General features: G+C 36.8%; 1 protein-coding gene across 3 annotated transcripts in view; it reads left to right on the top strand.

Annotated features, from left to right (window-relative positions):
• LOC144034304 (transmembrane protein 132C-like) overlaps positions 1-15,816 on the top strand; it is a 153,912-nt gene that overhangs the window by 113,573 nt on the left and 24,523 nt on the right. For all 3 annotated transcript variants that reach the window (XM_077543033.1, XM_077543034.1, XM_077543032.1), the window contains one exon: positions 13,131-13,320. In XM_077543033.1, coding sequence (XP_077399159.1) covers positions 13,131-13,320 — 190 coding nt within the window. The remainder of the gene's footprint in view (positions 1-13,130; positions 13,321-15,816) is intronic.

The raw sequence follows: 15,816 nt of genomic DNA, 5'->3' as shown, positions 1-15,816 counted from the left end.
AGACGTTTTCAGAAAAGGGATGCCGTGGGTGCCAGCCGATTTTAAGCATTTTGACTGATCTTTTGACTGATCTTTCAAGGTCCACAGAAAATTTTTGGACTATGGAAACACACATACTACCAAATGAAAGATTGGACTCTCATCTTTCATCAGAAAAAAAAGTTTGTTTCTACCTTATTCCGTTTTTCAGTAATCAACAATAGAAAATGGTTAGTTTCACCTCTGTTTTGAAACAAACATCTTCTAACGTCTTTGGCACTCCTCTGTAGGATTTTACTAAACGTTATTTAACGTTTTTGGCAGTCAAGGAGTTAAGTTGAATGCCTTGTTTGTACTGCAGTCCTCCCTATTTCGAAAACATGTTTTCGGGGCAGGACACCTGCAGTCCTCCATATTTCGGGGGCATGTTTTCGAAGCAGGACACGACTCATAGGGAGGGTGCCTGGGAGAGGGCTTGGCCAGCCCGGCTTCTCACGCTCATCCCTACTTGTTAAAGAATAAAAGGCGGAGCGGCGCGCGGTTTGGGTAGAGTCAGCTGAGGGAAGCGTACGTTCGCCCAGCCGTTAAGCAGCTCGTTCTACCCGGACCGTCGGCTCTCCGGTCTAGTGTCAAGGTAAGCGCTGATGTGATTATAATATGCTGCTTAGCGTTGAAGTGTGTTGATTGCTATTTGCGGGGAATAAAATGCACCATTATTCTAGCAAAGTGAGGTGTGTTTATGGCTGTTTGCGGGGAATAAAGGACACAATTATTCTAGCACAGTATATCAGTCTCTGTGTATTCATTGTTGCCGCCGATCACTCACGATCCTGCATAAAAAAATAAAAGTGAAGTAGTGTTTTCCACAAAACAACAAGTGACAAGGATATAGCAGCTATAGGGTGACCAGATTTTCAAAAATAAAACATCTGGGGCACAAAAATGTTGCTGAAAATCCAACATACAATAAATCCTCACCAGGAACTGTTCATAGCAAATTCAATCATTAGTCAATTTGGTGACATGTTGGTTGTGTTATTGCTTTAGCTAATGCTAAATGCTACGGTTAAGCCAATGCACCTTGCGCCAGTCCTGCAGTGTAACATGCGTGATATGGCGTCAAAGAAGCTCAGCTTGCGTTGGGTGTTACTAGCATTAGGCTAGTAGGACTACATTTCCCATGATTCTTAAACACTGAAGCAAGAAGTATTTCTACAGTAGTTCCATGAATCGCCATGACAATTGTGTGATTGACATACACATTGCCCAAATAATTGGCTTGCTAACTGGACTGTAAAAAAAAAACTAGGACTGGGAGACGGGACCTGCGTAAAAGCAGGATAAAACCGCCAGGACTCGGGACACAGGTCTCAAAATGATACCGTCCCGCTTAAACCCTGAGCAGCTCATCAGTTAGCTGCTAGCTAGGGACGCTAATATAGCAAATCTTCAGTTATTGCTGCTTCTTGTCAAAGTGTGATTGGTTTCTGTTACCTGTTCAGTTTTGTAGAGTTTTTTTTTTTGTCGGTTGTTTAATCCTATTTTGTTCGTGCTCCGTTTTGTCTTTTCCATTATTTTCCTGATGTGCCTCATGCGTGTCTGATATTTGCTGTTCCATTTCTGCTCGGCCAGTTCAATCATCACCTAAGCTTGTATGTTATGTTCAGTCCTAGCTAATGTGAATGTCACGCTTAATAATGGTTTGATGTCCAACATTAAATCTTGGTCATGCTTAAAATTGTTGAGCTGAGTTTTAAGGCACAGGAGGGTTGAGTTTCCACTGTCATGAATGGGCTTTTCTCTCTGTGTGTCTATTGAAGATGTCTGGTTACTGTTTGCTTGGTAGATTAATGAGGCGAAGGACATGTAAGGGTTCAGGTCATAAAGGGGTCAGGATTGGTTCAGAATTCTGATTAACCCTCTCCTGATACTGTACATAGGTTTGATATACACAACCGAGAGCAGGTTCATATCGGGTTATGTTGGTTTGTGCACGGGCATGTAGGGTTTGTTGTTGTAATCTGAGGGAGGTCTTGAACTCCACTGCTCTCCAGACTACCCTGACAAAGAAAAAACTGTACTGTACTGTAAATATGAGCAGTCAAAACACAATGGGTCACTATCATTGGATTTATTCAAAGTCAAACCTTCATGTGTGCCATACACCAACCATGGACCATTCCTTGCAACTCACATGTGACATAGAACAGCACAATTGGTAGAAAATGCATTTTTATTGTTATTTTTTTATTTCCTTTTAAATAAAATTCAAGCACTCAAAAATGAGTGATTGTCACATAACTGAACCAAGTAAATTACTTTCAATCTGGATTTGGATGGTGTCGATATTTTTCCAATATTGGAGAATTTCTACATTTATATATATTTAAAAAAAAAAAAAAAAAACATAAAACAATGATTTACCCCAAAAAAAAACGTCATTATCAGCTTGTTGCTGACTTGAAAGAACCTTGCCATGCGTAATAATGGCAGGAACTGCAGTGTGTGAATTGACAGATATTTACCTTTTTTATGTGACCTAAACATCTTTCCATCAAAGTTGAAGACAAATTGGTACATTTATCTTGGAACATCAATTTTAACAGATTCCTAATTTCCGATTTTGCCTTAGTTCAATAGCATTTACTCTATAACGATACACAGGATAGAAGAGGCTCATCTTGATTCGATACAGAGCAAAGGAATTGAACTTGGGGGTATTTCAATTACATGCTATGCATTCTAATCAGTGCCTGGGACCGATACCTCCATTTTTTTTTTGTCCTTCTCGGAATTCTCTCCACAAAGCAATGCCGGATTGTTCTTGAAGTCGGTGTGCACGTGTCAACGAGGGTGAAATGTGGATTCAAACGCTCCCACAGATGCAACGTTATAGATATTACGGTGAACGTCATGTCATGTCTACAAGGCGAGATGATAGATTTTTGAAAGAAACTTAAGTGGGGACATAACAGACACGACCTGATAGCGTGCACATCACGGGATTTATAGCAGCAAGGCAGCAACCGTAGGGTAAATACAGTGAGGACATGCTAATCTAATCCTTTGTCATCTGTATGTATGAAAAAGTGACATTTGTGGTGGGGAGTAAGCGCTCTATGTGGGAGATTAGCCAGTTATACCGCTTAATCTTATTGTCCGGGGTAAGAGGATGAGCGCCTCTCGAGAATTTGACTAACACTCTGACGGCTCACGGAAATCAATAAAGGGGAATAAGCGGTGTTTATACAGTGATTGATTGTGTTATAGGCTATTGTAATCACTTTCCTTAGCGTGACTGGTAGTGGCCAGCGTTTAAAAGGCTTTGGTGGCTCTGCGGCTCGAAATACATTTTGTTCAAAGTTTTTTTTTTTTCTGTTGAATGACAAGGGGATTAAGGGTGTGACGATGTGCACTGTGGCTAGTACCAAAGGAATACAGTTTGTGTGGTGATGATGGTTTACATTTTATATTTGACTTGTACATTGGAAATGCACTTTTTATAGTGCTTTTTTTTTTTTTTTGTCATTAGCATGTCTCCTATTAGGCCCCTTTTCCAGTGTTGTTAATGACACCTTTTAATCGGAAAAATCAGTTAGTACGAGTCACTATTTGTCATACCCATGCCTGAAAATGTCCCTAAAATGGACATCAGACAACAGCTGGTCTCTCACCAAATGAGCAGAATTGTCATCATTCAAAGGACGAAAAATTCATACCTGGTACAGTCAATGCCACGGGGTTTTGACTTGTGTATGTGCAATTGTGGCATTACCCCCATGGCATTATGGGAAAATACCCTTTGGCCTAATGCAATGGGGGGGGGGGGGGGAAATGCTGCTTTTACCATTTGGCCTACATTTTACCACGTTGGAATGACTTTACAAAAATGTTCGGACGACTTTATCAAGACTTGCAAGACCTTATTAAGACGCTTGAACGACTTTACCAATACATTCAAACGACTTTATCAAGACTTTTGAACGACTTTATCAAGACTTTTGAACCACTTTATCAAGACTGTTGAACGACTTTACCAATACGTTTGAACGACTATACCAATATGTTTGAATGACTTCATCAAGACGTCCGAACGACTTCATCAAGACGTCCGAACGACTTCATCAATACGTTCGAACGACTTTATCAAGATGTTCGAACGACTTCATCAAGACCTTTAAAGGACTTTATCAAGATGTCCCAACGACTTTGCAAAGACGTTTGAACGGCTTTATCATTATGTTTGAACGACTTTATCAAGGGACTTTATCAAGACGTTCAAACAAATTTACCAACACGTTTGAACGACTTTACCAACTCATTTGAACGGCTTTATCCCGACATTCAAAGGACTTCATCAAGATGTTCAAACGACTTTACCAATACGTTCGAATGACTTTTTGGTACATTCCAACATAGCCAGGTCAAAGCTGTTTTCTCCACATTTGGTGGTTCCCATTTTCAATCGTATCAAAATGGCTGTCTTCATGCTCCTATTTAAGCGATGATTGAGTGTTTGTGCACAATGGGGCAAAGTTGTCTTTTGAGTGGCTGCTACATGGAGCCGCATCTGTGTCATACAGACCCTAATTCGTTCATTTCACACACCGTTTGAGAGGAGTATTGTAAAAAAAGATGGCATTGAGAAAGAAAGGAAACAAGAATGCTGGATGCGTGAAGAAAGAAGGGACGGTTGGTCAAGAGAGGAAAGGGAGGAGGAGACTAATGAAGGAATCCTCTATCTGTGCTCACATTATTTTCTCATTTGTGGCTTCCACTGCTCATTATCCTTCATACTGATAATTCCCTTACTCCTTTAACGCCATACTTTACATTCCCTCTCCGTCTTGACACCACTCTTGTGTCCTTCCTGTCTGACACTCGTCCTTTTTTTTTTTTGCTTAAACAATATAGCTATATCATATGCTTTTGACAAACCAAACTATGAGAAATTGGTTGAAAAACAAAACAAGATCTTAAAATGTGCATAAGTGCAAAATTGAATAGACGTCACAGACCGCTCACATCTTAATCAGTACATACTTTAATGCCTTTTATAATTTTTATATAATTTTTTTTTTTAAAGTTCCTCAAACATACCTTGGGCTTTGCTTACTTTGCCAACAGGAAATCAACTTCCTTGAAGCATATTCTTAAAAAAAATAAAAATTAAATAAATCACGGTCAGATTTCAAAATATACCACATTTAGGCATTTGAATTTGGACGTTCCACTACATTTAAAATTTAGAAAGAGACCACAAACCAAAAATCCAATTTAGCTGAGCTTCCTTTTTTTCTTCTTCTCCACACGATGTAATATACCAAAACTAGCATCGGTAATGATAATACTTGTGGTATCGGTGTATCCCTGATCCCATCCATATTTCCAGAAGCATATTCTTAAAAAATAAATAAATAAATCACGGTCAAATTTAAAAACATACCACATTTAGGCATTTGAATTTGGACGTTCCACTACATTTAAAATTTAGAAAGACACCACAAACCAAAAATCCAATTTAGCTGAGCTTCCTTTTTTTTTTTTCCTTCTCCACACGATGTAATATACCAAAACTAGCATCGGTAATGATAATACTTGTGGTATCGGTGTATCCCTGATCCCATCCATATTTCCATTGCAGCCCTCCTTTAAAAGCAAACTAATGCACACTGACAGGGACAAGACTGAAGTAAATTGCTTTGATGGATCCGAAGGGAAATCTCCAACATTCATAATTTGGTTACTCTATTCTATTCCTTTTGCCTGTTGACATGGTTTCAATTGAATGAACTCCTTCATTATCTGTCACATGTCAACATTTATGTTTGTGGCGGCATTAAACAGGAATCCCCGGAGGGTGGAAATCCTTCCCCACCTCTCGACAAACGCAAGGTCAGGAGGACCGCGTGAGCCGTCTGCGACTATTCGGAACAACCGCCTTGTGGTTCATATTTCTGTTGTTTCGTTACCGATAACAAGACCGATTAAAAAGTAAACGTCCCACTTTTTGAGCATGCCTAAATACTTTGCTCTACTATCCTCCAAAAAGCCCACCAGGGCATATAAAGGCCTGATTAAAAAGCCCATACTGAACTATTTTGTTCTAAATCAACACAGGCCATATAGAAGCGGTGGTACGGCTGCTTCTCACACTTCTAATAGGCTTTCAGATCAGAATCACCAGCGGGAGGAGACAGATATTAGACCTGATGTGGTAAAACTCATTAGATGGGAGCCTAGATCCCCATGGGAAATACGCACACACACAGATGCACACTCACACAAGGTTTCTGTTCCAGAAGATTGTAATTTATTAATCATTACATTATAATGACCCCCCCCCCCTTCTCCACCGTGATCTCATTTCATACTCACAAAGTGAGGTCAGTGACTGTTGAACTCCACGATTACCGCGCAGCGACCTCCGTATCCGCCGCGTAACAAGAAGGTAATGATGTAGATGCAAATCTACGTTTGACCTGATCCAAATGGAGCAGCTGGCACCACCTGAGTCCTGGCCTAACATGTTGACTTGGTCAAGGGTGCACGGCTAATGACAGGGGGTGGGGGGGAGGCTTTAACATTTGTGTCCTGCTATCTAAATGAGGAAGTAGCTACGATTTATTTATTTTTTTACCAAAATTGCTACTGGAAAAATCTGTATGAATTCAATAGTTAACTCACGATTAATCACAAATGTTCTAAATGTACAATAAAATATTTTTTCTACGTTTTCATACTTTTGTTAACATAAAAGTGGAAAAAATGTTCAACTATAGAAATATGGCTACATCATTGATACAGTAATTTCATAATTCATAAAATTGAGTTAAAATTAAAAATATGTACTGCACTGTAAAAGTGTAATATTGATTTGTGTTGAGGTCATTTTTATGCCACTAGATGGCATAATTGCATTTGTGAGATGTTGGTGACAGCTCAGTGCATTTTTCTTTTCGTATTAAGAGCTATCTAATCTTTAACATGAAGTAACTTGTGAAATTCTGCACGTTTTAAAATTTGTAAATTACAACATGACCTCAGCCTCCACAAATGTATGCATTTTTATTACATTTATTATTGCTCAATTTTGACGAGGACGTATCTGGAATTTCCCCAGTACAGGCTTTCCAAGTAAGGGGCGGTCATTAATCGTTCGTTAACAAAATTAGTGGCATTAAAGGAACTTTAAATTAACTCAAAGTTAACGCACTCATTTTGACAACCTAATCAAAATATTGTCATATACACTCATTTAATTTGATTTATTTGTTTATTTTTAAAAATGGGACAGGACATATTAATGAATATTCACAAATGTAAATATGTATGTATGTCTAATCTGGATCTTGAAATGGAACACCTGTGAGGTGGGATGGATTATCTCGGCAAAGGAGAAGTGCTCACGTTCACAGATTTGGGCTGGTTTGTGGACAATATTTGAAAGAAATGGTGATATTGTGTATGTGTAAAAAAAAGTTTTAGATCTTTGAGTTCATCTCATAAAAAAATGGGAGCAAAAACAGAAGTGTTGCGTTTATATTTTTGTTGAGTATAATCGCGTCATACACAAGGTACTTGAAAAAAAATGACAAAAAATAGTATATCTGAGTAACTACGCCCGGGTTGTCCCCAAAAATGTATTTGAGGGCCGCATACAGAAAATTCAATGCGGGATCATTAACCCGTGGGCAGTATTTTATTTTGAAATGGCTTGGTCAGAACCAACAAAAAGCCAAAAAATGGTCACAATAACGCCTAGGGGTTGTGAGATTTTTCGGAAATATATTGCTCCAGTTAAGCCCGTCCAGTGTTTTTTTTTTTCTTTAATATTTTAAAATATATTTATGAATTATTTTCTCAGCCCGCCTATATGTACGGTATCTGTGAAGCTCTCCTTTTGCACCAACAGAGAAAAAAATCCTGGCACGGTGTCTTTTTCAAGTTGAAAAACATAACCTGCTCGGCAGAGGTGGTAAGTTAGTTGATGGTTAAAGGCAAGAGTGTTGCTGGCAAAGTTAGAGAAATCTTCCTTTTTTTGAAGGACTCTACAGTGTCACAGCTGTGCAAAATGAACTACAAGTAATTAAAACAGCTGCAATTGCAAATGACCCGTGTAATCACAGAAAAGCGTGCTCGGAAAGCAAGAGAGGACAGTGATTACATCCTGAGAAAACAACAAATGCACAGCCCCGGTCTACACTGTCACCGTGCAGATAACGCTGGAAGTCAATGAGCGGAAATCACCGTGAAGATCGCAAACATCCATCATTTATAGCGTTTGTTTTAGCAGAACAGAACATTGCCGTAAGGCAACGTCGCTAACAATAGGAACGCGCCGCTTCCAATTCGGACAGTTTTGGACAGGTCTGTCAAGTACATATTTTTCGTTAGACCACTTACCAGTTTTTCACTTCATGAATTATAACTGTATATGAAAGTTAAAATAATGTTGAAATTGAATCAGATGCTTTCCTACCGGCTGCCAATTTCAAGCAATTTTCCCTTATTGCTAATGAGTAGTCGGCCCACAGAATCAAATTACTCTAAATAGAGTCAAATTTACTCTACAGAATTTACTGTGTAGTTTTGTAATAGTGTTTTTTTTGTGTGTGTATTGTGTGCAAGATTAAAAAAAAAAAAAAAAAGCATGACTGTTGCATTTGAGGTTTTGTCATTATTGCGCACGTTTGGGTCACCAATTGTGAAAATACGGTAAATGAAATAACGGGAAGACGAAGGCAAGTCAGATCTCTTTTACTCTCCACAAATGTAAGTATTGTGTAGTAAAAAATATTATTTTGAAAACAACCATCCACAAAATTAAATGAATTACAACAATAGCACTGGCTAATACGACTTCAACCCCAAAGGCTGATGTATTAAATGAATTGCCAAAAATAATAACAAAGAACATTTTCACTATAATTATAGTTAGTTTGTTTTCTAAACGTAAAATATAGTTTCAATTAGTTTTCTTTCTTTTTTTTTTAAAGCTTTTTTGTTTTTAGTTATTTATTAACGATTTCCCCCCTCGATTTTTGTTTTAGATATTTAACTAAAATAACCGAGATCTAATAAACTACTTCCGAGGCGTATTCATTAAATGCCTGTGATGTGCTTTGTTCAAGTGACTCCAAATATGAGAAAGTACAGAAAACTTTTTCAGCACCTTCTACATCGGCTTTGTGTTTCCATAACAACTTCTCAGCTTGAATCCTGGGAGAAAAATGGCTGTCAGAGAAAGTGCAGGTGTACAACCTGCTGTTACGGTAGACATATTTGTGATGTCTTTGAGAGAAATGGGCTTTGTGTACAAAGAAAGCCGCTTAAATCTTGCAGTTTGAAAGAGGAGCACATATTTTTGTTCGACGCGTGCTCCTTGAACAGACAAAAAAAATCTTTGATCTATTAAGTACTCGAATGTCACCAAAATAAAGATCTCCTGTATCAGCGTGCAGGTTTTAAGGTTATTTTCTATGGCCACTGGATTCATTTAACTGATGTGTATTTAATTTTGCTCTTAAAAAATGTGCCCCCCCCCCCCCCCTCCTCGGTGTTGACAGATGGCTAGCAGGAGTTATTTGTACCCTCGCCATGGCCATCTACTTTGTTGGCATTTCTGGTAACTAGACAGCCTGTGCTACCGGTTGTCTTTTTTTTAGCCGTTTTGCAACAGGTTTTCGTTTTATTCAAGTGCAAAAGGAAGAATTTAAACTACTGAAATATTTTCAACATTAAAATTGACAGGATAATACTATTAACTCATTCACTGCCATTGACGACTATAGACGTCAACAATTTATTTTAACTATTTCTATTAGTTTAACATTTTTTTTTCCATTTTTGTTAACAAGAGTATGAAAGCCTATATTTTTTTTAATTGTATTAGAACAGATTTAAAATTTGTGATTAATCGTGAGTTAATTAGTGAAGTCTTGCGATTAATTACGATTAAAAAAAAATTATCGCCTGACGCCCCTAATTTTTAATAATCTTTTCTTTAAAAAAAAAAAAATTAATTAAAAGAGATTAAAAATTAAATATATATATATATATATATATATATATATTTTTTTTTTTTAAAGATTCAAAATTAGGGGCAGCAGGTGATTACAATTTGTAATTGTAAATATTCGCATGACTTTAAGAGTTAACTCACAAATTTTACATCTGTTCTAAATGTACCCCAAAAAAATTCTAGGCTTTCATACTCTTGTTAAAAAAAATGGGGGGGGGGGAAAAAAGTTAAACTAATAGAAATAGTTAAAATTATTTTTTGACGTCTATTGCTGTCAATGGCAGTGAATGAGTTGATAATAATTTCTCCATGACTATCTTGCTAGGTGCAAAGAAAGTTGAGTCGGGATGAAATTGTGTTTGGAAGTAAACATGTTTGAAAAGAAAAGAAAAAGAAAGTCCACATGATACTTTGAACAATGTTCAGTGAAAGTACAACTGACTTTGACAGATTTGTTCAATGGGAACATCAGTTATGGTGCAAAGGCGGCTGTCAAGTTTTAGACGAAGCAGCTGTTGGTAGAGTTACATAATTCATTACATTACTACATGCAAGTTATATAATTAAACATCTTCCTTGAAACAACATTATCACACAGATGTTCTTTTTTTCACCCTTGTTTCTTTCTGACCTGCATTTTGCATAGACACATTTTGTGGCATTAAGGAAATGGTGAAGAAAAAAAATAACAACAAAATCATTTCAGTGGAAATGAGAGACATTAAATGTTGTCAAAACGGTAGCTCTACCTCACCTCCAGACATCATATCGTTAATTTTTATAAAAACATAACTTGGACAACGGAATTAGTGATCCTTAACATCGGCAATTTAAATGACTTAAGACTTCAGAAAGCATGGGTAGAAACAAATTTAGCATAATTTGTTTTCAGTGGAAAGTGCTAATACTGACATTTGAAGGTGCGATATGTCACAATATTGATATTTTTGTCGAGAGATCATCCAAAATGTTTACGATAGCGATGCAGATTATTAGTAGTCAAGGATGCCAACAACCAATAAAACTCAGAATATTGGCGTGAAAAAAAAAAACTCTGAACTTTATTGAAATGTTTTTAGCATTATGTTTATCGAACAAATTTTAAGATTTGCTAAATATTGGAGTTTATTTATTTTTTTAAGATCTTGGTCAATAGACAACTTTATTTTAAAATTCTAGCACAAAAGTTAAATAAGTAAATAGTTCCCTATTGTTTCCCACAGTAATTAAAGTTTTCCAAAATTTCGGCTGCCAGATAAAAAAAAAAAAAGAAGCTAATACCGATATTCGTTAAAATGCTGAATATCGGTGTTTATAATCAGCCCGGCTGATAATCTGTGTATCTCTATTGTGTGGTCGCACACATATATTGTTTTATTTTATAAACGCACACAACACAAGTGCCAGTTACAAGCAAAATAGCAGCATTAAAATGAATAGCCTCGCCCACCTGGCTAAACTGAGACCCATAGAACCGTCCTAGTGGTAAACCATAAATTGAAAAGTATCCACTTCATGTCTTAACCCCCACCCCCCTACGTTGCTTCTCTCCTGTAGATTATATTCATGCCTTTTGATGTATCATTGTTGCCAGTCTCACAAAATCACTGCTGCATGAAAGAAAGAAAAACCCTCAGGTCTCCGAGAGACGCATCCGACTTTTCTTTTCACCCGCTTTCTCACGGAGCAAGCAGATATCCACTAAGGTGTTAGGAGTGAAAAAAACAACAACATTTCAATGTGTTTAACAGGCAGGGTGTGTTTGTCTGCCTCACTTTCATCCTCCTCTTCTACGTCTTATGGTGCGGCTCTTTATTTATTTTTGCTATGACAGGTTGAAATGTATCAGATAGTAATTGAATGTGTCTTTTTCCTTTTGAAATGCTTCTTTTACCTTGTTTGTTGTGCTATGACACTGAGCCAAAAAAAAAGGATTTTACACTTCATATTAATTCTGCACGGACTGTTTTCTGCCTTTTTTTTTTTTTTTTCAAAGTTTCTTTGACCGTATTAAATTCTATGGTAAAAGTTTTGTTTCCAGTGGGACACGTGTATGGAGGACCAAAACTGCCCAAATTAAAAATAAATAAATGACTAAATAAATGAATAAAAGTGAAAATAATATGGATATAAAAAATGTAAATCAAAAATGAAATACAAAAAAATACATATAAATGGAAATAAAAACAACAACATATATATAAATATAAATATAAATATATATATATATATATATATATATATATATATATATATATACACACATATATATATATATATATATATATATATATATATATATATATATATATATATATATATATATATACACACATCCATTTTCTTAACCGCTTGTCCTCACAAGGGTCGCGGGGGGAGCATGAGCCTATCCCAAGAAAAACCCTGGTACTCTCTCAAATGTTTTCCAATTTCAATACTGTAAATGTAAAGGATCGTATGCCGAGAAACGTTTCTTGGGAGGAGTAATATGGCGGCCTCGTGGCTGAAATGTGTCTAACTGTTCTAAACAAAATCACGAGTCGCCTAATTCAATTAGTGTGGATGACATGAAGTCATTCAACCTTACGTGATATAAATTTATATAAATTTATAAATTTCCTGTCAACAACCTGCTATTATACTAACTTGATGGTTTTGCCACTGAATTGCAAATGTCTGTTATTTAGAAGAATTTTGTGTTCTGTTGTTTACTTTGGAGGGCAATCTGAGCCATTAGTCCCAAGGTCTCATCTATTTTCTTTCAGACATTCACATTCAAAGCAATTATTTTCGTCCTCCTCTTTTCCGGATGCCTTACTTTGCTTCTCCTCAATTTCCCTTGTTTCATTTATTTCACTAAGCTTTTTTTTTCCTTATCTTTCCATGTCGCCTTCCACTTAATCCGCCATCATATTTTTGCCCCTCTGTTCACCTCATCCATTCCCATGTTATTTCCTCTCACCTTATTTCTACCTCATTATGCTTTTTTCACTTCTGCCTTTGCATTTACTTGCTATCTTCCATTGTCACCGGCGTACTCGCTCATTGTTCACCCTCCATCCTCTTTTTGTTGAAATCAAAATCCACTCCTGACTTCCCGTTTTTTTCCCGTCTCGTTTATATCCAGAGGGGAGGCGGCGGGTTACCAGCGAGTGTTGCAGGTGGATCTGGAGGTGAACGGGCTGATGGTGACCGAGGGCGGCAGAGAGGTGACTTGGCAGGTGGAGTATCCGCTCACCCGCACCCAGACCAGTGAAGTGCAGACGCTTATCCGCCTGGCACCGCAAGACTTGGGCGGCATCGTACCACTCGCAATGGTAAGCGGTGATAAATGAAGCGCATACTTGTTTTTTTGCTTCTTTTGTTTACCTTTCAAGTATTCATATCCCAGACAATGTCCAAAACATGGTGTTTTGTGGAAAACATTACTTCACCTTTATATTTTTATGCAGGATCGTGAGTGATCGGCGGTAACGATGAATACACAGAGACTGATTTACTGTGCTAGAATAATTGTGCCTTTTATTCCCCGCAAACAGCAATCTACTCCTGGACTGTGCTAGAATAATCATACCTTTTATTCCCCGCAAACAGCAATAATCACAACTCACTTTGCTAGAATAATTGTGCCTTTTATTCCCCGCAAACAGTAATCAACACCTGTGCTGTGCTAGAATAATTGTACCTTTTATTCCCCGCAAACAGCAATAATCACAACTCACTTTGCTAGAATAATTATGCCTTTTATTCCCCGCAAACAGTAATCAACACCTGTGCTGTGCTAGAATAATTGTACCTTTTATTCCCCGCAAACAGCAATAATCACAACTCAATTTGCTAGAATAATGGTGCCTTTTATTCCCCGCAAACAGGAATCTACTCCTGGACTGTGATAGAATAATTTTACCTTTTATTCCCCGCAAACAGCAATAATCACAACACATTTTGCTAGAATAATGGTGCCTTTTATTCCCCGCAAACAGCAATCAATACACTACAACGTTAAGCAGCATAATATGATCATCATCCGCGCTTACCTTGACACTAGACCGGCGAGCCCACGGTAGACCGGGTAGAACGAGCTGCAAAACGGCTGGGCAATCGTACGTATTCCACAGCTGACTCTGTCCGGACCGTGTGCCGCTCCGTCTTTTATTCGTTAGCGTGAGAAACCGGACTAGCCAAGCCCTTTCTCAGATAATTTCGAAAACATGTTTTGCGATGCAGAGAAGGCTGTAGTATAAACAAGGAAGAGTTCCCAGGCTGATTCCGCCCTTTATTTACAAATTGTTGGGCACCTGGATTCGTACAACAGTTCAGGACAACAACATATCCTTATATAAGAGGTTACATGAGGACATATCAAACCATGGTTATTTTCCCTTCACATGGTCCAAAATGTCTTATAGGGAGCTAGGCAACGAGTTCTACCCTATTTCCCAAAACTTTTGCCCATAAATTGAAACATTACATAATCCGGTTGCATAGCGTTGTTCAGCCGGTGAGAACACCAAGTCAGGAAAGAAAAGTTTGATGTCCACCAGTAACATCAATTATCCCCTTTGCTGGAGGACTTGAGCGGAGACATAAAGCGTCTCCAGGCGTTCTGTCAGTCTAGAAGGCCAGACAACTCGTTCAATAAATTTCTTTGCTTCTGGCTTCATTTTGCCACACTCTCGACAGGCAAAAGTCACGACTCAGCTTCATTCTGTAAAATCAAGCCAACTGTCATAAATCTGATCTAATGATATTTTAAGGAAGTAGTTATTTTGTTAACCACCCTGTCACTTTATTAAAATAATGTATCCTGAGACACAAGATATGAGAACATACAAAAAAAATACACTTACTTGTCTGCGATGACTGCACCGTACTGTTTTGATTGACAGTGTCGGAAAATACAGCAATATGTTGATGATCTTATATATTACAATTTGATGGTAACAAATATAATATGATTTTTCATATTTTTCATAATTTTTCAATTTGTTCGCATATTTCGAAGGGAGTAAAAATTCTGAAATATATTTATGTTAGTTCCAAAATAAATATTAAATAGGGATGTTCAATACCACTTTTTTAGACAAATATTAGTACGAGTACTTGATTAGCCACCAAGTACTGATAACACAATACTGATAGAACTTTCGATACCTAAAATTTCCCCCCAAAAAGAATGACAGATAATTTTAAAGACCTATATATCCCAATATAGCATTTTCCCTTAAAATTGCATGAAATTGAAGGCAATTTGGTATTATTCTAATTTCTAGTTCCTAATTATAATATAGCTACAAGAGGGTGACCGATCCTGATAACGGCCTGATACAGATACCTGGTATCGATACTCATTAATCCCTAATATTAAATATGTAAGAATGGTTAAATTAAGCAATATCTTCAGACTGGATATAAAAAGGCAGAGAGTTTCATTTTTATGGCACTTAATAGCCAGAGTCTCAAAAGTCTTTACAGGCCCACAGTTCACAAAGATCGATGACATTCTCTTAAATAAACTCCAGGCAAGAAGAAAAATGAAAATCAAAAATTGGGAAGGAAACTTGAGACCTAATAATAAATATATGTTATTATTAATTTTATAATAATCAATTTTGTTAATTATTATTAATAATAATAGTAATTAATACTATAATAATTTTAGAAATAATTATATATATATAATATTATTTTATATTTTATTATATTATTTTTTTATATATTTATGTTAAATATAAATAAATACATAAATATATTTTTTTTAATTAACTAAATAAACACATATAAATATTATAAATAATAATAATAATAATAAT

The sequence above is a fragment of the Vanacampus margaritifer genome, chromosome 14 (genome assembly GCF_051991255.1).
Source record: "Vanacampus margaritifer isolate UIUO_Vmar chromosome 14, RoL_Vmar_1.0, whole genome shotgun sequence".
NCBI classification, from domain to species: Eukaryota; Metazoa; Chordata; class Actinopteri; order Syngnathiformes; family Syngnathidae; genus Vanacampus; species Vanacampus margaritifer.
The sequence above is the reverse complement of the archived record's forward strand: the minus strand, read 5'-3'. Positions and strand labels throughout refer to the sequence as shown.